The 26,410-nt window shown below is 47.8% G+C and overlaps 1 protein-coding gene across 2 annotated transcripts in view; it reads left to right on the top strand.

Annotated features, from left to right (window-relative positions):
* The first annotated feature begins 5,195 nt into the window (after window positions 1-5,195).
* RXRG (retinoid X receptor gamma) overlaps window positions 5,196-26,410 on the top strand; it is a 38,951-nt gene continuing 17,736 nt past the window's right edge. The window contains exon 1 of one of the 2 annotated variants that reach the window (XM_054384105.1): window positions 5,196-5,292. In XM_054384105.1, the coding sequence (XP_054240080.1) occupies window positions 5,196-5,292 (97 nt within the window). Of the gene's footprint in view, window positions 5,293-21,025; window positions 21,075-26,410 lie in introns of those variants that run through there. The other variant, XM_054384106.1, reaches the window with a different exon arrangement.

The following is a 26,410-nucleotide window of genomic DNA, read 5'->3' as shown; positions in this document are numbered from 1 at the left end:
TTTCCAGTGCAGGCAAACACTGGGCCCTGTGATAGAGTCCAGACATGTAATGCTATAAGCAAGCCCCTTCCTTCCCAGATGGGGCTCAGCAGGCCAGATCACCTCCATAAAATCCAGCTGATGGTCCTAGGGTGCAGGTCATCACACCTTGATGTACAGCCCATCCCTCTGATGAGGTGCTGTAGGCTTCTCTGGAGAGAGAGTAGAGATGAGGAATGGGTGTTGAAAGATAACAAAAGTTATTACCACCCAGGCCGTTGGTTTGGTTTGTCTGCCTGTCTTCCATCAGAGGACTAGTGGTTGCTGGTTGTTGCTGCTGCAGGGACAGTGAGTCATTCGGACTGCAGGTGGTCAGATTATAAATGTATTGAGCCAGCTCACCTCATGTTCAATGGCACAGTGAAACCACTAGATATTTATAGAAAGAAATTGCATCCTGATGGGTAAGAAGAGAACACTCTAAATGCTCTTTGGTGAAAGAGCACAACTGGGCTGTAGTCCTTTCTTCAAAACTTCAAGAGAAGGAGTTGTCAAGAATCTTTACTAACTTCTGCTGCTGCTCAAACAACAGCAAGATTTTTTTCACTTCAGAGGCACTCATTCTTCCACACTGAAAGTATTTGGAAAACAAGACACTCCCAGTTTAGTTAAACATTTAAACATTTGTCTCTTTGTGGCACTGAATTGTAAATAAAGCTGTTGTCATAAAGATACTACAGCTACCTCAAAGTTTCCTGAGGTTCAAAGATGTCCTCTAACAACAATTCTTCTGTTGTGCTTCAAACAGAAATTTGAAGTCAGTTATCCAGATGTCTGGTATAGAGCAGTCCAGCCAGCCAGCTCACCCTTTGTAAGGGAGCAGCTATTCCCACCTATTCCTCTAGCAGAACCTGGATTCTCTCTGAAGCTAAGGGGCTGGACACGTGAAGCACAGCAGAAGGAGTTGCCTAGGTGCAGAGATGCTAGTGAGTGAAGAGGGAGAGCACAGTGTCTGATGTGGCCACATCTTGTCTAGCCAGCCAAGCCAAATGTTTATCACCTTTGGATCACCACGCTGCCCACAAAGCAAAACAGACGTGTAGTAGTGTTGGCAATCTCTGTAGGAACCTCCTGTCTGCCAGATTCTCTCTCCCTGCCCTCCCAGCAGGTGCCAGCTGGGTCTTTGCTTTCTTTCATCCTCTGATCATGTTTCATCAAAGCAAGCACAGTCAGGGGATGCAGAGCCCAGAGGCTTACTAAAATTAGGCCTGATCTTTGGTCCTGTTTGTAAGTTGTTTCTATGCATGGTGACATCTGACATACAAACTGGCTAAAATCAGGGTTTGCAAGTCCTAAGTGCAGCTATGTTTGTATTATTGCTTGCAAAGTCCTTTGGAGCAGCTGTGTGCCTGTTTGAACAAACCAGCAGCACACCAGCTCAGATCAAAGAGCCTCGGTGAAACAGACCTCACCACAGACAAGCAGCCTACACTGTCAAACTGGCTGGCAAAGGAGGATCACTGGAGAAGCACCATGCTTCCAATTTTGACAGAATCAAGCCATGCTGGTACAGTACCCGTGACTCAGTGCTGGAGCAACACAGGTTCACCGTGGAGACCTCTGCATCTTCTGCGAAAGCAACAAATGAACAAGATGTGAAGTCCCAATTAAGTTAATGGGGCTTAAACAAATCTTTCAGGTTGAATGTAGTGGTTTGTGGTTTAGTGGATCTGGATCTTGCTAAAGCTTCCCTTCCCCCTTCTTCCCGTCAGAATTACTTAAATAAGAGTGGCTAATAGGAAGGAGTTACGAACAGCAGTTCAAACCCCAAAGTATGACCAGAATAGCTGTTTGGAATGACTGTATGAAATACTTTCAAAGAGGTGATGAATAAGCAGCAGAGGCAAGGAGGGAAAGCAAAAAGTGTGGTTTATGCCTATTTTTACACTTAAGTCATGTGGATTTTTGAATTAAAAGTATTGATGTCAGGTCTCTGGTTTGGCTGGCTGCCTAACATGCCATGGAAATCAGTGCCCATTGGTAGTGCCATCCTCATACTTGGGTTAGAAGAGCATTCCCTTGGTGCTGGATCTGAAATAACAAGTCATTCCCACTCTGATCTGCTCTTTGGGCAACAAATTTGGTCTTCATGAAGACCTGGGCAACCAGCAACTCTCTACCAGACTCATGCTCAATCTGCCTGCTGCAAAGTGGGCTTTTAAATGTCACCAACCAAGGTGAAGCTGATCACATTTTGCAGCAGCCTAGGTACAGCTGTGATACTCCTCTGGTGCAGAACTCTCTGTTTTCCTTTTCCCTGCTACATGGTGTCCTCATATACTGTACCTTGTGAGAAGGAAGGGGGGGTGTGAGGTGTGTCATGCCCCAGAACGGGGATAGAGCTCTGGTCTAGAATCTGCTTGTGGGAGTTGAAGGGATGCAAGTTCAAAATGAGCAAAGGGAGGGTGGTTCTCTGCTCTTCATTCATCTGTGCTGGAGGCTGCTCTTCCAGCAGCTCCCCCTATGCCCCAGGGAGACACAGGGGAAATCCTGGTGGCAGCTTCTGAAAAGGGCTGGTCTGGAGCTTTATAGGCCAAACCCAAGCTCTGTTAGGAGCTTTGTAGACCAAACTCAACATCTTGAACTTCACCTGAAAACAAATTGTTAGTCAGGCCTAATGCACACACTCCCAGGAGGCTTTGCAAGGCATGCTTTTGTGGTGACTCTGATATAAAGGTCCAAAGCCTCTCATTTGATGAACAGACAACAGCATTCTTTTTTTCTTCCTAACAAGGTTTCCTTAGAAATGGATCCACTGCTGAATCCTGATTCTGCCTGGCATATTCTGGGGGACATCTGGCGTAAATTCTTCATTATTAGATTACATTAGTTGCAGCAATAATCATTCACATGGGATTATTACATCCAAGCTTGTCTCATTGCCTTTATCCTTTCACACATTATCTTTCCTGGTTCCCCTTCAAAGGGCTGTTGTGAGTCTGTGTCAGAGCAAGAAATTAACTCGTTAGTAATTTATGCATCATTTCCTCCAGCCACATGTATTTAGGGCAAGATCAATAAAATATAATAAGGAAGCGGGTGGGTATTGTCACAGAGGGGCTGAAATAATTCCTTGGGTATCACTGTAAATCCTTCCCACACACATGAAAACCCACAGTCCTGTCCATCATCAGCTTATTTTGCTGAGCTCTATCAACAGGACATTGATTTGGCTCCTTTGTGTGCTTGCAGAGTTCATGTCCTGCCACTTCTGCTCACAGCCACGTGAAGTGCTTGGAGTGGAGGTTTAAGATTTGGAAAGAGCAGGGTTTCAGAGTCTTTCCTTTCGCTCCTGCCATGTAATTAGAGCTGTGCCACCTAATGCAGATTTGTTTCTGGAGTGGCTCCATGCTCTGGCATCTGCTGTGATATGTTTGGTCTGAGAAAGGGAAAGGGACAGCAAGAGAGATCCAAGCACTGCAGCAGGTCAGGGCACAGAAATCTTGCTCCCTGTGGGAACTGAGGAGGCAAGCCTGAGTGGATGTGAAAGGTCAGTGACAGGTTTGAGAGGATCTGGAGTCCCTGACTAGTGATCTGACTGCAAGGCAGACCTTCCTGGAAGGAGTTTAAATCGATCTTACCCACAGCAGGTAAGGATGTAAGAAAGACAATGATCATGGGCAGAAGAGACAGCAGACAGAGCACCCTGTATTTCTGTGGCTCCTAAAGAGACTCAGAGCTGATGCCACAGCAGATCTTATCTTTCCATGTCTCTTTTCTCACACCTGGGTCCAATCTAGACTACTCTGCAGGGCTTCCATTCCATGAGAACTTGAATTTGAGGAATTCGTTGCAATTTCAGACAAAGAATTTCCTGAAAGTGCAAGCGAAGTTAAGCCAGCAATTCAGTGCCCATGATAGCTCTGCCTGCTTGGACTCCCTGTGGCTAATTCTCCTGTGAAAGGTGTCCCAGTGGTTGGCACTGATGTGGAAGGGGCTGTGTGGCCCACCTTGGCTTTAGCAGTGCATCTCTGATCCACTGATCCGAGGGGATTACAGCAATACAGAGGCTCCAGTTTCTGAAATTCTCTGGAAGAAGTCTAGAGATGACTCTGCACTCTGGGACCTGCATGTTTTGTTGCTGTAAATGTGGAGAAATCCAGGAGAGGGAGGTGGTTTTAAACCCCCCAGCAAGTCTGACTCACATCCCAGAGGAATATTCGTTGTGTGGTTGTGCTGGGCTGGGCAGGACACAGTGTACGGGATGGGGCAGTGAAGTCAGAACAGTCCTGCCCTGCACAACCCCAGCAATGTTGACACAGCCTGAAGGGGAGCGCAGAGGAGATGAGATCTTGAGATTATTGGTGCAGACAGGGGAGAGGAATGTTGTTTGCTTGTAGCTGTCCTCCATCAGGACTGGCAAAATCCACAGAGGGGAGATGCAAGTTGACGCCCATGCATGGTTTGAGAGTACAAGAGAGAGAAGCGAGCTGAGAGACTAAGTCAGGGGCTTTAACTTCTGCACAAGAAAAACTGGTCACCGCACAGGCCAGTTGTCTTCTGAAAGCCTTCTGGAGACAAGGTTCTGTCCAAGTCACCTGCAAGCAGCCAGTGATGCTGCCCAGATGTGCATACAGAACGTTGCTCCCTTGTCACCTGCCCCCATGGTCCTCAGACAGTTTTTGTAAGGCAAAAGTTAGCTATGCCTGGTCTCCACTGGAGTCCAGTGGAGATGTGGCCCACACTACCACCTTCTCAATGACAAAATTTGTTAGCAGATGGAGTGGCTAGTCTGGCAGATAAGAGAAAAAAGACCAACTGGCAAAGAGGAGGAAAGCAGAACCGAGACACATGCTCAGACAGGATGGCAGCTCTTTGCTTGGGTTTACTCCTTTAGGAGCTGGGGATAGAAAATAAATCACTTCCAGGAAACAGTTTCCCAGCAGAGGTACTTCAGACCAACTCCTTTGCCTTGCAGGCCCTTTCCCGGGAGGCCTGTGCAACCAGCCCTCCCCCAGCATTGCAACACCTCCTGCTTTCCAAAGAGGCAGGAGCCCAAAGAGCAAACACAGGAAACCCCAGCCCCGGTCAAGGTCTGGGAGGTAAATTTGTAACTCAGGATAGATCCTGAGGATGCTGCTCTGTAGTATGTAAACACTCCTTTCTTTCTCAAACAGCCCAGCACAGCTGAGAGAGCTGATCCCAAAACTCTCTTCATGGTTGAGTCTGCTGAAGAGACAGGACGCAGGTTGAAAATGCAGCCAGGCACGCAGGCTCCTTATTCCCTGGAGACTGGCTCCTTCCCGCACTTCTGTAAGTCCTTGCCCTGACCCCACACCAGTTGGCTGTGCTGAGCAGCAGTGTGGGCTCAGCTGTGGGTTGGGCAGCCATGTAAGAGGGTGGTGGAACTCCACTGGGACCATTGCCAAGAGCCATGGTGTTTGGCCACATACTACTGCCATAGCAGGAGGTGCTGACTGAACAGTCTTCATGACGCTTTAATTCAGGCACAAGCTTTGGAGAGAAACCCATGGAGTACTGTGCTATGCTCTCCATCGCAGGAGGGAAGGCTCAGTTTAGACACTGGGAAAAGTTATTTAATAGGACTAGTGGAGATGTGATAGGACGGATGGGCTGGGGAAGGAGATGGCAACTCTGTCCCCAGAAGTCTCTGGTATGATTTGGGGCAGCAAGATGGGTGACATGAGCTTGCCAGGTCTGTTCCAAAACTGTTTTCTGTGAGTCTGTGCTTTCCCCTTGCAAGGGAGGGAAGGAAAATATTTGGGGTGTGGAAGGGGGATACTGTGTTTAAGGGTGAGGGCTGCTATGGGCTGTACTACAGGAGTTCTGGGAATGAGCTCATAAAGGTCAATAAAAGACAGGTGGAAGGTACCTATAGAGCTAGACCAGAATTTTCAATAATACTTTTAATAGAGGGATGTTTCTCCAGAAACAGAAGCTCTCCCTGGACAAATATTGATTGTGTCAAATGTATTTAATACGCATGTGTGTGTACAGAGAGAGAATTCCACCAGGAAAAGGTTGTAATGGTCTACTTAATTTCTGATCCCTTTGAACCTGGTTTGTGTTTTGACCTGACCCAGTGTATTTCACTCCCTCTGCTGTATATGAGCTCTTTGCAATACATGTATAACAATATTATGACCAAAAGGATTATACCTGCTTGCCTTTATGTATTTCATCCTCTTACTTAAATATGTCCCAGGTTTGTATCAATATTCCAGTTTAGTTAGCATCAGCAGATACACTGTTTGTTTGATTCCTGTATGCCGGGTAAACCAGTGCCATAATGCTGGTATTGATCCAGTCAGATGCAAACTAACCTTTGTGCAGGGTCTAAAACATGGGAATGGAAACCCACTTGTCTTGGGCAGATCAGAGGGCTGGAGGGCAGGGATTGCTCCCAGAAGGCCAGGAGATGCTAACTGAGTGCTGAGATGACAGGCTGGCAGGCAGTGGGTAGGCATTCACTGCCTGTGGCTTGGGCTTGCAGTGAAATTGCTTTCCCTTTATGCCTTCTTTACCTCAGCTGCCCAGACCATGGCTGTCCTTAGTGTGTGCTGGTACAGCAGGGCCCATTATCACCTACCATTGCTAATGGTTGCTCCAGAGGCATATTTGCTGGTGTGTGGGACTCACGGGGCTGGTACCAGCTCTGAGCATGGCAAGGGTCTGGCAAATCCCTCCCACAATCTGGGCTCAGAGCAGCTGTGAGGCACACCAAGAGCCTGTGGGTATAAATCCTTCCCCTGAGGCAGGCCAAGGGGAACGAAACTTTGGCAAAAGGCAGGACTGGAGCTAGGCAGGAGCTTTAAAACATTTTGGAAAAGCCACTGAGGTTTGTTCCTGCTGATAGCACTGACATGCAGCCCCCCACATGAATCTGTGATTCTAATACGGTGTCTGTAGTGCCACACAAATGGGGAGGCAATTCAGGGCTGTAAGACATCCCTGGTACATTGTTGTGTGAGCAGAATCCCTGTTGTAACTACCCTGAGGCACTGAGGAATCAGTGTAATGTTGTAAAAGTATATTTATTTATTTTCTATGAGTACCCCAAACCCTCAACATATTTGAGCCCTGAAGTGCTCCCAGAGTGAAGGGAGTTTGGGTCAAATTCCATCCATTTTGTAAGATTTCCTGACTTTTTATTGGGGTGATCCTCCTTATAACATCAGAAACTGTCAGTAAATGCCTGGATGTTGACAACTCCATTTCCTTCAGAAACTGGACAAGCAAGTGTGCTTATAAGCAAAGGACAGGGAAAATTATGTTCTAGTCTCCACAATCTAAAAGGCTGATCTGGGTCTCAAGAGTTAGAAAGGCATCCATCCCACCAGCCTGCTCTCATCCCTCAGGACAAAAGAAGGCTGCAGTTCTAGGCTTAGTCCCCAGACTTTGTGGTCTGGGAGTGATGCACACAGGATTTGTCACCAGCTGCAGCCAACAGAGCTCAGAGCTGAAGCCTAGCGTGTGCTGCCAAAAGCTGCTTGGAGGTACTGCCGGGTTAGCCCCTTCCACTCCGCATCTGTCAATAAAGCAAGCGTCCTCCCCGTCCTGGCTTTTCCCAGCTGACCTTTTTGAGCACGGTTGCAGGTTCTGCCCAATCTTCCCTTTGACAGCTCTGAAGATTTATTCCGAACATTGCAGAGGCAATTGGTTTACAGGAAGGATCAGCAACCTTTCGTGGTCTTCCTCAAAGACAAGTGCACGCATGGCTGTAAATGCTGGCAAGGAGCTGGGAGACAAGATGGTCGGTCCCCTTCAGACAGTGATCTTGGAGCTGGCTTTTGCAGAAGAAAGGAATTTCTGTATTGAATTACAGGGCTGGTAAATCACAGATGACTTGAAACAACAGAAACAAATGTACTGCAACTTTCATGTAACTCCAGTGACCTTCTAGGGAGAAGACTTTTATTGCTGGGCATACTCCTTGCAGCAGGGAAGGACAGTAAAAGCCCTTTAGTTAGCTGCTGAGAAAGAGGTTGCTCCTAGGCTAGACTTATTGTCTTGCAGCAGGCATTATTGCAGGAGAGCAGTAGGGGAAAGAGTGGGTGTTTGTTACAGGTGTTTTGGGTCTCCTCTTGATGTGCTTCATTTGAAAACTCAAGGGAGAGCTGGCCAAGGACATTTTTTTAGCCAGAGGATGAGGGTAGAGAGTGGTTTGGAGTCGGATTTGTCTCATTTTGTTGTGATTCTGCTTAGTTTCTCTCCTTACTCTTTCTGCAGTAGCTTGGTGGGGTGATGCAGCAGTCAGGTTGAAAGTTCTCATCATATGCCTTGTGTGATGCCTGTCTCGGCTCTGCTCTGCTGTTCCTGTGAGACTCTTGCTGTGCTGAGCAATACCCTACTGTCAAGCAGGTGCTGCCTCCCTAGGGAGGGTGCTGGGTTGCCCTTGGGAAAAGGAGAAGATGAGGCAGCTATCTCAAGCCTCATCCACATGTGTGACAATGAGGGCAGAGAGGAAATCTCTGGGAAACTGCATACACACAGGAGAACTGTATGTGCCAGAGTAGGGAGGCACAGTGTGGTGCAGCAGTGTGTTGCTGTTCCTTACAAGCATGAGTAAAATTTTCTCTGGGTAACATTAGCTGTCTGGAGTAGCTGTCTTTGTGCCCTCTGCCACAGAGGAAGATCCCATAGACATGGGCTTGAGAAAGCCAAGAAGCAATGTAGCAGCTCTGATGGGCCATGATGCTAATGCCTTCTCTATCCTTGATGTTGGTGGCTGTTGAGCACAGCTCTCCTCAGCTGGGCCCTGCTGCCCTGTGGGTTTTTTGTAATGTTCTTACTTGCTTTCTTGTTACAGCTTTTTAACAGCAAGCCTTTAACATGGTTCTAGCAGAAATTGCTCTCACCTTGGCCTGCTGCTTCTGAGTGTTCTCCAGAAACATTATGGGATTCTGAGTGAGACATCTTGGGGCCAGGTCTTGGACAGACCATTACCTGTGAGGGGTGTCAGAGTGGGTGGCTGCAGTATGAGGAGGGCAGGGTGCCTCCACGCTCAACTGGCAGGAGTCCTATGCTGTTTGAAGCTTCACAAGGGCTTTATCTGTACTTTTTGGCATAACTTCTATTACTGTGGTTATAGATATTTATTTATTATCAGAGTAAAGCTTCTGTTTTCAGTGCTTTGAGGAAGAGAATTACACTGCAAATCTAGTCAGAGAAGCTGTGTTCAGAGACAGAGAGAGACTTAGGGTTGGATTCTCCTCTTGTTGGCACCCATCCTGCTGGGCTTAAGGGCTCAAAGTCGAAGTGCACAGGGAATCTGAGTCTCCTTCTCAAAACAAACAAGATCTGCATTTGCAGTCCCTCAGCACCCTGGGGAGTATGTGGTGCGTCTGCTGCAAACCCAGAGCAGATGAAATCAGCTGGGGAGTTTGGCTGTTTTGAGGAGCAGGCTCACTCCTTCCCTTTGGGTCTCTCTCCTCAGGATCCCCTGGCTAAAAGGAAGACATCAGGGCAGAGATGCCTCAGGCTGGGTGTCTAGCCCTTGGCATAAGATCCAGCAAGGTTACAAGAGGATACAGCAGTGTTTTGGGAGGAAGGCTGCCTGGGTGTCTGGCTGGCCCTGAGGGCAGCGAAGGGGTTAAAGCCCAGTAGTGCTGCCCAATAAGTCTGGCTTGCCTGTAATAACCAATTAATGGAGTGTAATTGTGCAAATCCATATGTGGCAGTAATTACCAGGGAGATTAATGGATTCCTTCCTTTCTAAGTGGACCCCACCACAGCTTGCCATCATCCCCTCACCACCTCAAAGGTCTCAGTGAGGGGGGAAAGCAGGAGTTGCTCTTCTCTGGACACTGTGATGAAGTTCAGGGGACAGGGAGGCCTTGTGGGGACTGCCCAATGCTTGTTTAAATAACCCTTTTCATCTCCCTGTGTTTCCTTACGTACAGCTCGCTGCTCCCTGGCTCAGACCCAGCCTCCCGAGGACAGTTTGTGCCCAGCTTGTCAGAGCCTGGGCTGCCACGTCCCTGCCCTCCTCATTGTCCATTCATTCCCTGCTCCCCTTCCCCCTGTTTAGCCCTAATTGCTGCAGAATATCAGGTTTGTTTGCCCTCTTCTTTTGTAGCTTGTTATTTTAGTTGCAATGGGTAACCCAACAAACTGTTAAAGACATACACGAGGCCAGGAGGGGACAGCAGGGCCCTTGGTGTAGGTTTTCAACCAGGCAATGGGGTTGCATCTAGGGGATGGCAGCTCGTAAGCAGGCTAGGCCTGCCACATCCTTTAGGATGAGTTTTCTTAGGGATATATTTACATGGAAGTAAATGGTGACTACAGCAGGTGAATAGTCCCCTCTCAAAAAGGTCTGGGAGGACAATGAGTCCTGCTGAGGCAGAAATGGGAATGTTTGTGGATCCACCCCCTGGCATGTCACCAGCTGGGCAGCACAGGCTCTTCTGTAGTGGCACCAACACCTTGAGCACTCAAGATGCAAAACTGCCTGTCCAACCAGCCAGCTCTGGCCAGCCTTGCCTTCACATCACACACAAGGGGTTGAGTCCTGCTGACCCATGGTGCAGAGGGAGCTGGGAAGAGCTCAGCCCTGTTTCTGTGCTGGGCAATGATTCCAGTCCCTGACAGATAGCTTGTGGGGAGGGCTGATGTGTTGGGTGGGGAGCCATCATCTCTGGCTGCATGCATAGGGCTGCTGGTGCCCCAGGGGTGGCACTGTCTGCTCAGCTAGGGGTGGAGCAGGTGGCTGTGGAGCCAAGTGCCCTTTTGAGCCTGGGATGGCAGGGAGCAACCACATCTCACAAGTGGCCTTGGATCCTTACAGCCTTCCTCATCAGGCCAGAAAAGTGATGCCGGGGATTGAATGTTCTCCAGCAACCCTGTCCCCTTTCACTGCCACATACACAACGATGGACAAAAAGAAACCTTTTTCTTAATGCTGGCTCTGCAGATTGTTCCTGTGCTTATTTTTCGCTCCTGCACTGTCTTGGCTCTGTGTGGTGTGCTCTGTGCTTGGCTTGATTCAGGGCCATTCCTTTCATTGAGGCACAGGGAATTTTGTTGCATTCTTATGGCTTTATTCACCAGTGGATTTTCCATTTGGTACAGAGGAGCATGTGGTTTTTAAGAGGAGAATATGTTTGAAAGGCAATGGAGAGCATTGATGAGGAAAGGGATGCTCACTGTAGCTGACTCCTTACCTGCCCCTTGGCTGCACAGGGAAGTGAAGAGTTTTAAACAGTTTCTTCATGGAAACATTGAGAGGAATGGACCTCATGGGAGAACACTTCGGCTGAATTTCATGTTGTGTTTGTCTCCCTTTGGCTACCGCTGGAAGGTGAATCCCAGGGGAAGGACAGCTCCTAGAACAGATGAGAGATGTGTGTATCTGTCCAGACAAGGCAAAGGAATGGCTCAATCCCCTGCATGTCAAACAGACCAGACTGGCAGAGTCTTGAACTGATGTTAGTTGGATCTATGAAGAGATGATTGCAAAACAAACCCATTGCTTTTCTAGGAAGTGGAAGTCTGCATGACTTAGGGAACAGAACCAGACTATCAAAAGTGTAGCTGTTGGAGCCACCAGTGGAGGCAGGACTTTGTATCCCCCTTCTCCTGTTTTTTGTTTTTGTTTATTTGTTTGTTTGTTATCTCTGTGCTTCAGCTCACCTGAAATGCATTTTGTGCCTCATGTGCTTGGGCAGCAAGGTTTGGTTGTGCTTCATTTCTTCAACTTGCTTAGGCTGTGTCTCTGGATCTGGTATTTGGAGAGGCTGCATAGGCATGTCTCTGCAGCACAGCATCAAGCTGTGTGTGTCTCTCAACAAAGATGTGGTGTGGGTTATTGTTTGTGGGGTGGTTGTGTGTTGTTTTTTCACCTGGTGACTTGGAGGCATTATAGATGTGAGCTGGGGGCTTGCAGTATGCAGGGTTGCTGTGCTAACAGTGTTAGGCCAGGGTTGCTAGGTCAGAGTATTTGGAAAGATGGAAACTTGTTCCAAGACTTCCTTGAAACTCAATGGAGATCAGGAGAGCCATCCCTAGGAATCTCATGTCATTACAGAAACAGATGAGATCTTTGTGCATTAGAGAAGACATCAAAGCGTTGAGAAACCTGCCTCTCCCGCCTCCATGCAGACACACCTGGGTTTTAGCAGTATTTGATTTCCTTCCCTGCCTTCAGGGAACCCACTGGACAGGATGAAATCTACTTGAAAAAGGGTTAATGGGCCAGTGGTATCTGCAGAAGTGAAGTGGAGGTGGGATCCAGGTGAGCTGCCTGGCTCTTGCAGAGCAGCAAGTATCCTATGAAAGGGGCAGCAGCCCCACCATAGCTTACAGAAAACGCCTCATTGACTGGAGCAAGGACCAAACCACAAAGGCAGCTGGCTGAGAAGTGCTGACTGAAGCTGCACCTCTGTGATGTGGTAGATGTGGGTTTTGGACCCTTGATCCACATCAAAAGCTCTATGGCCATGTGATGCAAAGTGCTAATCTGGTCTAAATGCCTTCTCCTTCTTCGGATCTTTTTAAGTGATAGTAATGGGCCAACTTGATAAGGCAGGCTTTATCCTGCTTCAGAAACACTGGCTGCCTGAGAACAGATTATATGGTAGGCATAAAAGCACAGGAGAGATTCAGTGAAAGCTGGAGCCCTCACGATGGCATTCATGTGACAGTACAGTCAGGTGCTTGCACCTGATTCAGGCAGTGCTCAAGAGAAACCTGGTGTGAGCAATCTTGAAGCGGTGGCTCGGGAAGAGCGTGAGTTAGAAATCCAAAAGTACGTGCTGATTTCTCCTCTCCCATGGCAGAGTACAGAGGAGCTGGGGATGAGGCATCTTAGATATCAACCCTCTGGGTTTTCAGGGCCTGGCTGCTGTGGCTGGGACCCTAGGGACTAGGCTGTGGCTGGTGATGGCTACTGTGCCTTCAGCCATGAAGGTATTGGTACTGGTGCCTGATGTGAAGCTGTTCCTCTTGGATGCCTTCAAGCCTTCCTCCCCTGAGAAAGGAATTACTCAGAGCAGAAATAACCCCTGTTACCTTGAACTCCAAGATATCCACATTTGCCTGTCTGGTATAAATAGACCATCTGAGGCAGCCAGATGTGATGGAGATTGACATGTTGTCTCTGGAGTTTTGCACTTGCTGAAGCAGGAGGAAATGTAAATGCATGAATGTGGGGATGCACAGAGTGAGAGAAGCAAGCAAAGCTCCCAGCTGCACAGCAGGCTGTGGTGTCTGCCATGAGGGATGCAGATGGGAGCCCTTTGTGGCCTGGTACAGGGCAGTGCAGTGACAAGACCCTCCCCACCCTATGCTGAGCTGCAGTGGCCATCAACACATGTAAGGTCCAGCAGACAACTTGCGTGGCTAGGCTGTTCCCTGTCAGCTGTGTACCACCCAGCTCAGGCCCTTGCCAAGGAGAAGAACACAGTCTGCTCACAAAACTTCAGGTTTATCAGCAAAGGAGAATAAGGAATGGAGTAAGGATCCAGGAAAAAAAAACAAAAACAAAACAACAAACAACCAACAACAGCAAACCCAACCAAGAAAACCCAACAAAACAAAAACAACAACAACAAAACCCAAACCAAACCAAACACCATTGAAAAAGGTTTTGGGAAGTTTTCTGGGAGTTCTGCAGAGACAGGTGAGGGGACTGAGTTTCACTTAAGTGGTTTGTTCCTGGGCAGTCAGAGAAGTCCTGAAATCGGTAGGGTTTTTCTTATTGAGGGTTGTTTGGCTTTTTGAGTCAAGCAATAGTGAAGGGTTAAGCTGGTCAAGGAACCATCTTCTTTGGTTTTGTTTTCTCTGAGAAATGGTTGTGGTGAGAAAACAGCAACGTTGCAGGCAGTTGCATGGGCTGTGTTTTCTGAAGATTCTCTGAGAACTTTTTTCAGGAGATGAAATCTCGGTCTTCAGGGTGAAGCTTTCTTTGATGGAAGGTGATCTAGCTATTTTCAGGTGTTTTGCAGAAACCCCAGCTTCACATCTCTGTACAGCAGGGTTAAAGAGGGGCTTGCATTTAAATGACAATCTGTAGGTCCTCTGGCATTCTGATTGGAAAAATTGCTTGCAGGGTGGTATGAAGGAGGTATCAAACAAACCTTTTCTTTGCCTTTGAAAACCCTTTGCTGGACACCAAATGACACATCAAAGTGGGCTTTCAGAGCTGAGTGTTTGTTTCCAGGAAAAATCTTCTCTGGACATGAAGGCCTTTTAGTCAGAGACCTGCCTTTGAATCTGAGTGACTGTAGCACTTGCTAGTGGAAATCATGGCTCCATTTGGTCCTCATCCAACCTGGAATTGTTGTCTTACAGCCCACTCTGCTGCCTTGCACCACTGACCAGAGAAGTCTTGTGCTTACTTTGAAGTGCAGAGGGATTTGTGGATCTCCCAGTTGCAGTATTGTAGTTTCTTTTTCATCTGCGGTCTTTATTCCAAAGCCAAAAAGGTGGAGTGACTTGTCTGACAGCAAGGAAGCCACAGTCTCCCAAACCCTGAGCTAGCAGTGTGTTGGCCCAACCATTCCTTCTCAATATGATGCATTTCCAAACCTCTACATGGTATAGCACCAATCTCCTGTATTACAGGCTTGCTTTCTCCCCTGCAAAGCCAACCTAAAGCAATGGATGCTTTGGACAAAAATGTTCTCCAGAGGGTCCAAATGGCTCTTCTTTTGGATCCACCTTCCCAGGAATACTTTGCTGCATGGTTTTCCATGACGCTGCTGCTGCTGACCTTTCTGCTCCGGCAAGGGGGAGTTGTGGGGAAGCACATAGGCAGCGATTCTTCGCTGTTACAAAGGCTGGGATTGTTGGCAGCTTGATGCCCCAGAAAGTGTCTAATTGACTTGACTCTCTCTAGCTGGGCTCCAAATGGATTTTCTGCCTCAGGATATCTTGGCATTATAGTGGACCTGTTGTTTTTGCTCCTCGAGTGATATTAAAAAGTGCATTGTTGGAGCAGAAAGCGTGAGTCAGAACGGATGTGCGGAGGGAGCTGCCTGCCGCCCCGTGAACGAGTGCCAGCGCAGAGGAGCCGAGCAGGATGGGGTCACCTGCTGTCCACACTTAGGGGAGGAGAAGTTGCTGGGAGCATCCCAGAGAATGAGTTTGGCCGGATGGTAGAGATGACACTTCTTATTCAGAAATGGACAGATGCAAACCAGCCTTTTGCATCTCAAACAGAACCATTAACATTAAAATACCTCCTCTAATTTTTTTTTTTCAGTCTACTCCAGTGTATCTTCAGTGTGAGCTTAGTCCTAGATGCCCTCTGGGATAGGCAGAAATCTTTCTCAGTTATCTTTGTCACTCCACCATCTGGCAGTGGTGCCTGGGAGCATCTCACCTGTGTCGGTGTCAAACTGTGCTTGTGCCACCACTGGTGCCTGCCTGAGGAGGTAATTCTCTGGAGGAGTGGGCAGCTGGGCTCTACAAACAGTAAAGCTGCTGGAGGTGCTTAGGCGGGCATAAGAGGATTTGGTGACACTGCTGATTAGTGTTGAGGACCTCATTACTGTGCTGGTAATTGAAGGTCTCCCAAGGTTTAAACAGGCTGGGAATTATCTGTCCTCAGAGGCTGCTCTTGGCTGCATGGGACGGTGCTTTCTGCAAGGTAGGCAGTGCCCTCCTTGGAGCAGCCTCACTCTGGGCATGGTGACCTATGCCCTCCAGACTCTGGGGAGGGAGCCTACATCGGGTGGTAGCTGTCGGGCTCAGGGAGAGATGGGGAAGGCTTGGGAAGAAGGAGAGAGCAGGCTGTGTTACTGCAGGTGTGTTTGTGGTGCTGCTGTTTGAATGTGCTGCTGGTGGTAATTGCATTAGCCCAGTGGGGCTCTGGGGCTAATTTCATTAGCTTGGTGTCTGTGGTTATTGCTTTACCACAGGGATAGTGGTGAGAAAGGGCAGGGCTGGATGGAGAAGGGCTGATGCCACAGCTCGCCTTTGCCATTTCCAGTGGGTGCACTTTGCTTTTGGTGACTTTTGTCTGTTCCAGGCCAATGCCAACCAGCATTGTACAGCAGATAGATGAGGCTGGATTTGTCCATCAGTTAGCCTGGAGAAACCCAGTTTCAAGTCCCTGCTCTTTACTCCTGAGCATGTTGTTCATGTATCCTCCTTAGGAGGCAAGAAGGGAGGGGAATGAGCATTTTGGCTCCTAGGGCACTAGGAGCTCTAATGCCAGCACCCTGTGGGCAATGAGCTTTCTCTCAGACTCTGCAGCTCCAAAGCAGTGCATCAGGAGGAAGATGCACTTACAGCTGTAGGGTCACAAGGGTTGCAACCTTTTTATTTGCATATGCTGTTGCCACATGCAGGACCACAGAACACTTCTGCATTTAAACAGAGATGGAATGGGAGACTGATGGGATTCTTGCTAATGTTTGGGGGGTTCCTGGTTTAATCCAATGTGCAAGGAAAAGAGACCATATTTAATCTCTAGTTGCCTGGTTCTAGGGCTGGGTGGAATAAGATTATTCCACTTTAGGGCTTTAAATGTTTAGGATCTGCCTTCAGTGACCAGCATCTCAAAGAGCTTGATGAAGTAGTACTGGGAGGTCTATTCCAACACTTTGCTGAGATATTTGCTGCAGTACAGTGTCCTTGGAAAGCTGACTGGGATGTGAGTGAGTCAGGAACCCCAACACAATGTTAGTACCTCACTTGGCTGGAATCAGCTGCTTTCTCAAGAGTCCTGCTCTGACTGATGCCCCCATGGTATGGCTGCTGGAGTCAGCACTAAGTCTCATCTGGGTGCAGCATGGCAACGTTTTTCCTTCTAACACTGGCAATCACCATGTCTTCTTCTTTTACATAGCAAGGGTGAGTGGGATAAAAAGCATCCAAAAATTTGAAGCAGCAACTTGTGCTACTTTGTAGCAAAAAATTGAAGTGCTGCCTCTGTACGATCTGGCTGTACTGCTTAAGAGAGACTGGGCTGATTCCTGAAGTCTGACACAGACTGACTTGGTTACAGAGGCTGAAGCTTCTCCATATCCCAAGCGCCATCATGATCCCCTAACTGAATTGCCTGGTGCTTGCTTTTCCTGAGGAAAGGGCCTGGGGGGGTTTCCTTGGAGTTGCTCAGTGTGTGCATGTGTTCTGCAGCACTAAGCACTCACTAACCCAGATCTGCTAAAAATCAATAAAGTAATCCACTTACTGCTTGGGACTACAAACACTTTTTTAAGGAGCTCAGGGATGTTTTGTCTTCTTTCCTCTCTCCTTTCTTCTAAGCTGGAAGAAAGAAAAGAGGGGTGGGGAAGGGGGTGCTGGCAGAGCTGAACTAAAATCAGGCTCTTTGCTCTGAACAGATCAATAAAAATAATTCCCCACTAAAGCTTCATTAGCATGGAATTAAAGCTGCTGAGATCCTGTGTGGTCAGTAAGAATTAATGGCACTACTAAATCTCAGCATGGTTAGTGTTTAAAACACAAAGCTGCTTTGTTGCTCACACCTTCCTGTCCCAGTGCTGCTGGGGCTGAACTGGCCTTGCTCCTGCTCTGCCCCATGGCTGTTTGTGGAGGCCACAACCCTTTCATCCAGCCTGAGGGCAAGGGACAAGCCAGGCTGGAATGAAAATGAGGTGTGGCTCAGGCAGGTAGAAGCAAAACTGTTATGCAAGAGTGGATTTGCCTCAAAACAGTGGCTCAGTTCTGAGTGCTGGTGGGCATTTGGGCACTGAGGGTATGTGGCCATGATGCATCTCTGTGGGGTGATGGACAGATAGTGGGAAAGATTTCAGGGGGGATGCTGGACAGGCAGACTTCCCATCATGCCAGAACTTTTCTCTGACACTGGATCAGAGAAACATCCCTCTGGCAGGCTGTATGTGGGGTTGCACCAAGTCCCTCTCTCCTGTGGAAGTCTTGGATTGTACTGAGGGTTTGAGTGTGGAAATCACTTCTTTTGGAAGCAGATTTTTTGTTGACATTTTTGATTGAAAAGTGTTTCTGTCAGTCTTGTTGCAGAGATAAAAAAACCTGCCCTGCTGAGAAATCCAATTTTCTATCCATAGACTGGAAAAAAAGTCATCCTGCATCTGGATCCTCTGCAGTGCCCTGGCTCTCTGCATGGGGCCTTGGGACATCCCTGCTCCATACCTTGTTCTTGCATCCTGCCCCTAAGAAGAACCCCCAGAGTGGCTGTTAAAGGACAACACCAGAGGCAAAGCCAGCATTATCCTGAAACAGCAAAGTTTACTTACAGGTTAGAAATCCCTATGGTTGCCAATGGCTTAATGCCAGCTGGATTAGTGCAGGGTAGGGATGGTTTTGGAAAGTCCCATGTGTGTGTCAGAGCATGGCTCCTGTGCTCCAGGAGCTGTGCCTAAGGCACCTGCACCTGGATGTAGTTGTGAACACTTGGAGGAGGACTGGCCCTGGCTGAGGACATTCACTTGGGATGTTCTCATATGTTGTGGTGGTGGCAGGGGAATACACAAGCTCAGCTGCACAGACAGAGGGACGGGACACAGGACCACAGTCAGATGCTGCTGTGTTATGTTCTTGTGCTGGTTCTCAGCTCCTCTGATTTCACTTTCTTGGAGCTTAAAATCCGTGACCTGTGAGCAGGGTGTGTGAGGATGCTGCTTGATTCCTCTCCTCCTCTGAAACAGTTCTGCCATTTCTGTTTGTGCAATAAAGCAAATGGGATGTGAAGGGTGGCCAGATAGAAAATACAAGGGCAACCTCTTCTGCTTGTATTCCCCCAACAAGACTGCACTTCCTTGTTTTTTTGCCTCAGTAGAACCTACTCTGAATACTGATCTTTTGGGTTTTCTTTAAATATGAGAAAAGCCAGCACATATATACCTAGACTACAGTTAACGGGCTATGCAGAGTGCTGATACTATTGCCTGCAAAATTTCTGGCTCCTGACAGCAGTTTGGTTATCCATTTGTTCTGCTCCACAGAGATGCTCTCCTGAATGGTAGGTTCCTATGCCCAGATAAACTCCAAGTCCTGGAGTTGATCTGATGTACCTGCTACCCATAAAGTGCTGTGTGTTCATGTGGTGGTATCCTCCTGATACTGCACACTACCAGGTCCTTATGCAGAGATACAGAGTAGAAACAAGGAAGCCAAAGAGCTGAACTAAAATCAGGGTCTTTGCTCTGATGAAAATAATTCCCCACTAAAACTTCATTAGCATGGAATTAAAACTGCTGAGATGCTGTGTGGTCAGTAAAAATTCATGGTACTACATCACTTTTTAAAAAGAATTTAAAAGTTGTTAATATGAGGGAAGGAAAAGCTTTCCTTAAATATTCTGGTTAGAGAGAAATAGGTATGGCAATGTCTGGAAGGGAAAGAAGAAACAAAGCCAACAAAGGTAACCTTTCCTTCCCCTGCAGGCATGACACCTTGGGGCTGACAGCACCTCAGTCAATATCCACCTGAGCTGTGGCTGGATGCTGTGCACAACTCCATGCTGCATACTGCATTCCTTCCCCTTGTAGCATGCTTAGTGCCAAGGGGTACCATGGGCTCTTGGGTGACTTGGAGGGGACCAAGCACCAACAGGCCCTTAAAGGATGCTGTTCTTCTATTGTTTTGTCTTGCTGCTTGCATGGCATGGTTCCCATCCTGTACAGAGGGGTGGTTTATGATCTCCCTGTGAAGGAAACCTCCTTGCTAGCCTTGTGCTCCCTTTTTCTGCCATGTGGCTGGTGCTGATGGCAGGACTGCAATCCACCTTTTCCAACACACAAGTAAGTCAGTGCAGACCTCGGTCTCCGCTTGATTTATGACCTCAGGCAAAATTCCTCTTTCCTCCATTCCTTTGAGATGACTTAATCCAAGGTCACCCAGATCAGAAACCATAAGCAGTGGGTTGTGCTATTGCCTGCATCCCTGCCTCTCCCCAAAACTGCAGTAGACAGGTAGGGGGCTTTCTGGGCAGGGAACTGGGATTGTTGGCCCTTCAGAGTATCAGTCACTGGAGAGAGGCAATAGTTTTGCCCTAGTCTGGCAACTGGTTGCCTGTTTCTGCCTATTTCCTGAAGTAGAGCATTGTCAGGGTGGGTGGGAATTAAACTGAAGATTTGGATATACACATGGGACTGTTTGTGAAGTTTCCTGAATTCTGCTGCCATGGCTGTGACAATTTTACTGACTGTATGTGGCACAGATTGAGCCCTCCAGGCCCTGCCCCATGTCCTCATCTCTTCTCACTCCGTATAGCTTTAGTAACCAGCTAATGATGCTGATTTGAGGTGGCTTGGGTGGGATTTTTTTGACTCTTTTGGATGGGGTTGGGGAGGGGAGTTGAATTCCAGCTCTTCTAGCCCCAGGAAGGTCCTAGTCCACCTCAGTCTCAGCATTTCCTAGGAATGACTGAAGTCTGTTGCCACAGGAACCATGACTTGATGCTATGAGGCATCAGGGACACTGCAGGGACCATGACAGGATGCAGCTGAGGCAAGGCTTGGTGTGGGATGGGAGCATGGAGTTCCCTGCCCCACACAACCCTAGCCCCAAATGGTGGGATGGTCGCACGTGTGCTCCTGCGCCCTGTGTCAGCCAGTCTGTCATCAGGGCTGGTCCTTCGCATGTTTAGAACCCCCCTGCACATGGCTGGGGCTAGGATAACTTAATAAACTGCACCGAGTCTTCACTGGTGGAAAAGCAGAGCACCCCCCTCCTTCCCCACGATGCTCCTCCCCTAAACAACTTAACCTCCCCACCTCCTCCTAATTTCTGATCCATACCGGAGCCGCTGTGCATTGATCGGCGTCTCTTACCCGGGCGATTATGCCGCTGGGACCGTCGGCCGTGGATCCGCGGGGAGCTGAGACAGCTGAGCGCGGGAACCAGCCCTGAGCTCTGGAGAACAAGAGCATGTCTCATCCCGGCCAGCTGCTGCTGCCGGCGTGAAGCGAGGATGAACCCACGGAAGAAGGCAGCTGCCCCGGCACCCTCCGAGAGCCCCTGCTCCTGCAGAGCGATGTCCCGACCCCGGCGGGCTGCGCTGTGCTCCGGGCAGCTTTGAAGTTAGAGGAGGCAGTTGTGTTTAGAAAGGCAAGAGATGAACTGAAGATTAAACATGTATGGGAATTATCCTCACTTCATTAAGTTTCCTGCGGGTTTTGGCAGTAAGTATTTTACTGGTGTTTCCAATCTGTGCCTGCTGGGTTAGGCGGAGGAACTGATCTCACAGTAGGTGTAGGAGGTAGGGAGGGGGGGCCAGGAGTAAAGAGGATTTAAAAATATGTTTAACCAAACTTGTATGTCGCTGTAACTGTGGTGCCTGTGTACTTACAGAATCATGGAATCATTTTGGTTGGAAAAGACCTTCAGGATCATTGAATCCAACCATGACCTAACTCTGCCAAGTTTGGTGCTAAGCCATGACCCTCAGCACCATATTTCTGTGTCTTTTAAACATCTCCAGGAGTGGGGATTCAGCCACCTCCCTGGGGACCCTATTCCAGTGTTTGAGAACCTTTTCAGTGAAGATATTTCTTCTAATATCCAACCTAACCCTCCCCTGGTATGACTGAAGTTGCCCTGTGATTATATGTGCTGTGAATTTCAGCACAGCCAAACTAAGCTGCCTGAAATCATGCAGCCTTGAGCCAAACTGTGACTCCTTGCCCTGAAGTTTAGTATATGACATCTGAGAGGTTCATATTTGTGTTTGTGTGCAATGGGCTGAGTCTACTCATCGAAAGAACAGGATCAAACCAAGCAGACGTCTTTCCAATTTCATTTTTGTTAAGTTGTTGAAGGAAGAAATTACATTAAAAATGTAAACCAGCCACCAAGGAAATGTCAAGAGGGCTCTTTCCTTGCCCGGTGGCTGTCTGCTGCCCTTGTGACACAGATACCATGATAATTGTGTGAAGCTGTGCCAGATTAGCCAAATGAGGCTGTATGGTGAGGCAGCCACGGCAAGGCTGTGAAGGGCTGTGGCCGTGAGCTGCAATATCCCCATGCAGGCCAGCCATGAATGAGCCTTGGTTGCAGAAACCAGAACTGCTCTTGGGAAACAGGGTTTGCAATTGCTAGGGCCAGGTGTTATTTTTATCTGAAGTTATTCCTTTTGTCCTAACATGGGGAGTGGGTAGAGGAGCTGTAGGATGCTACCCAGCCACAGCAGGGAGCGGGCAGGTTGGAATGCTTGGCTGTAAGGGGCTGAGGGGGCCCAGGTAACAACTACTGACAAAATATTGATGCTTCTCCAAGGAGGCTGAAGTGTGTTGCTTTTAGGGATGTGCAAAATATTAATATCTCTGGAAAAATCCTCAAGTTGTTGCCAGCCCTTTAGGGTGAGTAAATGCCTCCAGGACTTGCTCTGGAGGCCCCCAGGCTGTGTACATCAGCCTGTTCTTTCTCTGCTAGGGAAGAGGTTTGTGCAGACATTGAATTGCACATGGGATATTCCTGCTGTGTGTGCAGTTTTGGGTTTTTTTCCTCTCTCTTTCACCAGCTGCTCACCTCTGGTAATTCTCCAGCTCCAGAAAATTCATTGATATTGCATCAAGTCATCTCCAAGTTTCACAAGTCCCTGACTTACCAAAATACCTTTTTAAGCAGTTTATGCAGAAAAGAGACAATTTGTTGGAAGAATCTCATGCTTGCTGATGTTTTTAAGGAGCAGGCAATGACAAGCCAAATCCTCTCCTATTGCTGCAATGAGAGTGAAACACTGAAAGTGTTACTTGTGTTTGAGAATTACAAATCTACAAGGAAGAGAAAACGAAGTGACATTCATACTGATCTTCATAGGAAGTAGGCACAGATCCCTGTAGAGATAGGGGTCACAGCAGTCAGCAGAGCCTCTGGGAGATTTCTAAAAAAGGAAGTTGGTAGTAGGAGCAGAGGTACTTCTGTTCCACCAGTAAAGGCAAAGTGACTATTCTCCAGCCCACCAACATTAATTTTGAAGTGTATTTAACTGGTGTTTTAACCTGCTACTAACTTGGCTTGGAAAAACAGAAGTGTTCCCTGGCTGCTGGTGGAGATGCAAAAGCATTGGCTAAGTTTTGTTTGGGCTGCTTTGAAACAGTTGCTCTGGACTGTCCTATGCTCCCCAAATGCTTTGGGTCTGCAGGCTCCCATTCAGATCTACACTCCCCTCAAAGACAGAGGGTTTCTATGTGCCTGAGGCATTTTGATGGAGCCACAAATGGTGCTGGGCACTGCCCCTCCTTGAGTTGTTTAGTCTGCAGGAAGGGATTTCTATCTGGTTGAGAAGGAAATTGCTTTTCTCTCCAGACAACTTTAGGGTCCATGGGTTCTGTGAGGACAGTCAGGCTTTGAGAGGGATAAAGGCAGTATGTAGAGGCTCCTCACCGCCTTGGTGTCCTCACCAGAAAGCCTATGCAGGCAACCTGCATCTCTATCAGACCTATAGTATGTTTACAGTCTTTGCAACTTCCTTCACCTGTCTATAAAACTGGTTCTGCCTGCACTGGCACCATGAAGGGGGACAGGATGGTGGAAGAGGGAAGCGCCCACTCTAGGCTGTCAGCTTGTTGCATTCATTGTTCTTGCACCATGTTGCTGGAAGGCAGAGTTAAAATAATGTGGCTGCTGCTGTTTGGCATCTTTAGATCTTACTATATACACATTTCCTTTATCTCTGAAATTCTGGGCTTTGTTTTGAGCATAGCAGCAAAAAAAGCATTTATTTGCTTTCTTCTTTTTTTGCATTCAGATAACTGTTACATGTGCTTTAACTTGATTTTTCTCTGCACTCATGCTAGAAACAAGGTTCAGGTGTTTGATGGTGTGTATGGCTGTCACTCTTGTCTCGAATGGCTGAATATAACACCATCATATTTATCTGAGAATGTCCCCACACAAACTGGTCATAAGCACATGGTTCATGACGAGAGAAAGACAATCCCACTATAAAATGTTTCAGATGAGTTTCTATAGTAGCAGAATAAGTGTCCAGATGAGTCAACCTTAGACATCTAAAGCAGGAGATGTGCTCTAAAGGCAAATGGATTTGTCTTCACAGCCTAAGCTGTAGGAATAAGGAAAGGGCTTCAAAATGTTTTTTATGCTCCAGAAGGATGTGTTTCATCCACAGCCCAGCTTGCAGGGCAAGGAAAGATGCTGTGCTGGCTGTCCTCTCTCTCTGAGCACTCTCTGGCACAGTTGGTTAGGGACAAGAACTAACTTGGCTCCTTCACAAAGTCTCTTTTATTAGTACCCATGTAACCTGGCCTGTGGCCATGCCACCTCCAGCTGCGATTTGTCAGCTCTCCCAAGCAAAGCGGGGTTAGGCCAGGTCGTTTGGGGCATAGGGAGAGGAAAACCTGGGTTGTGCCTAAAGGGAAGCTGCTGCCTGGCACCTTTTTCACCTATGATGGTCCCAGATTTTGTGACCTGCAGGGTGCATGTCATGGCTTGGCTTGCCAGGTCTGTAACTGAATATGTGAAATTGGAAGACAGCTCTTTGAACCAGCAAAGGTGTGAGAGGATCCAGTGACTGGGCAACTCCTGCAGCTAGGTAAAAGCAGGAGACACTTGCCTTAAATTGCCTGGTGCAGCCACAAACCCTGCAGCTGTCGGGTTCCTTTCTGATGGAGACTTGTGGTCTCTGTAGGAGTTTAAAGACCATTGTAGGAATTTGTGCATGTTTTTTCCTGATGGATGGTGTGCTGGAAATCCCACTGGTCTGGTAGGGAATCTGATCAGGCAATCATTGGAAAACCCCTTCAGGCCTCAAACTCAACAGCTTTGATTTCTTTGGAGATGACAAACTATCCAACTCAGGTGTGCTGCTGTGGTCACCAGGGGGATGTGATACCTTGTTAGGGTGAATAAATTTGGCTTGTGGTTCTAATTTTCTGACAAGCTGTTGCTAAGGTCTTTGGTTGGCAAGATCATTGTAACCATAGAGTCACCCTATAATGCATGGCTCCTGTCAAAGTCATGGCAATGCTTGTGTAGTTTCTGTGGATTTTGCTTTGTCCTTCCCTCTTCCTTAACTTGGCTTCCTGGAGAGGAGAATATGTGGTTATACTGCAGGTGTGTTTGTCCAGATGTCCTTGGACATATTAAGCTATTGACCCACTGGCCAACTCCAGTCAAATCTGACCAGTGCCTCAAAATAGCATCTGATGCTGAGCATGCACCAGGGCAGCTGAAGCTGTTGTTTGCTTCCAGTCCGTGGCTTCTTGTGGACCAGATTTTGAGTGTCCCCTATTTGCAAGGGTGACATGGGGGCTTTACCCAAGAGGAGAGGGAGCAGCTTTTCCCACCACCTGGAGAACTGAGGGAATATTTCTCCTTCCCTGCACAGATCCCCGGTGCAGAAGCCCCTGCTCACATATGTGCCAGCACATCTCCAAAATTTTTGTTCCTCCGTGATGATAGCTGTCAGGGGAAGACTGCATTATTTATTGACTTGGAGCTAAGCAGGAAGATGGAAGCACAAAGGTTACTGGACCTTAAAAGCAAGGCAGAACCAGTAACCTTTCTGTAGGATATTAGAATGGCAGTCTGTACTACTGTGGAAATCTGCTTGGCCAGGTAAAAATATCATCAGAAAGGGAACAGCTTTTCAATTTAGCTTCCATGTATTAAATAAAAACTACTTCTGCAGTCATAGCAACAACACTTTGTTTGATTCCAGTTAACGTGGGTTCCCTGCTACATAATGCATCCAGTTTCAAGAGCATTTCTCACAGGTATCTCCCCTTGAAGGTCGTCCCCAAGGACGAGCTGCCTGCCAAGCTGTGTCTCCCACGCACGCCCGTGCTCCTCTGCTGTAATCAGTCCTTCTCTGCATGGCTCTTCCCACTTCTTGGTGCTCTCTGATCTGCGGAGGATGAAGTATCTGCAAAGTTTTGCTAGTCATGTCAGGCAGGTCAACTTGCACCTCTAAGTGTTCATGCTGATGGAATGAACCCTTTCTGTGTGTATCTGAGCCCTCAAAAGAACAAGTGTGCTTTTCAGTATTTGACGAGTTCCAGCTTTTGATTCTCTCTGACATTAAAAACAAACTGTGAAGGTTGAAGTACCATCATCTCTAGGTTTGCCAGAGATCTGTAGGTCTCAGAAGGTAGGATTGCTTCAGGCCTTGGTTGAAGGATGACTCCAGCATTTAACACAGACACCTTTCTTCTGAGGGCTTTGCTTGGTGTTAGAGCTGAAGGAGTGTTAACCAAAACAAACTTGCAACCCATCTTGGTTCAATAGTGTATGGAGGACTTGGATGTTTCTGGTCTCTATTCTCGCTCCACTTTCTACTGAAATGCAGTTGCTGAGTTTGCTGGTTTCTGCCATCAGCTAGGTGAAAATCAAGACAACTTTACTGGTTGCAGCCTGGATGCTTCTCTCCTTACTGCCTTTGACGAGGCATTTGGGGCCACTTGCATACTCTTGCAGGTGGTCTTTGCTTCCATGCCTGCCTTGGGTTTACTTATGAAGTACAGAGATATGCAAGCTGGCTTTATTGAGCTAGCATTGA

The sequence above is a fragment of the Indicator indicator genome, chromosome 10, assembly GCF_027791375.1.
Source record: "Indicator indicator isolate 239-I01 chromosome 10, UM_Iind_1.1, whole genome shotgun sequence".
NCBI classification, from domain to species: domain Eukaryota; kingdom Metazoa; phylum Chordata; class Aves; order Piciformes; family Indicatoridae; genus Indicator; species Indicator indicator.
This window is presented reverse-complemented; position numbering and strand designations above follow the sequence as displayed.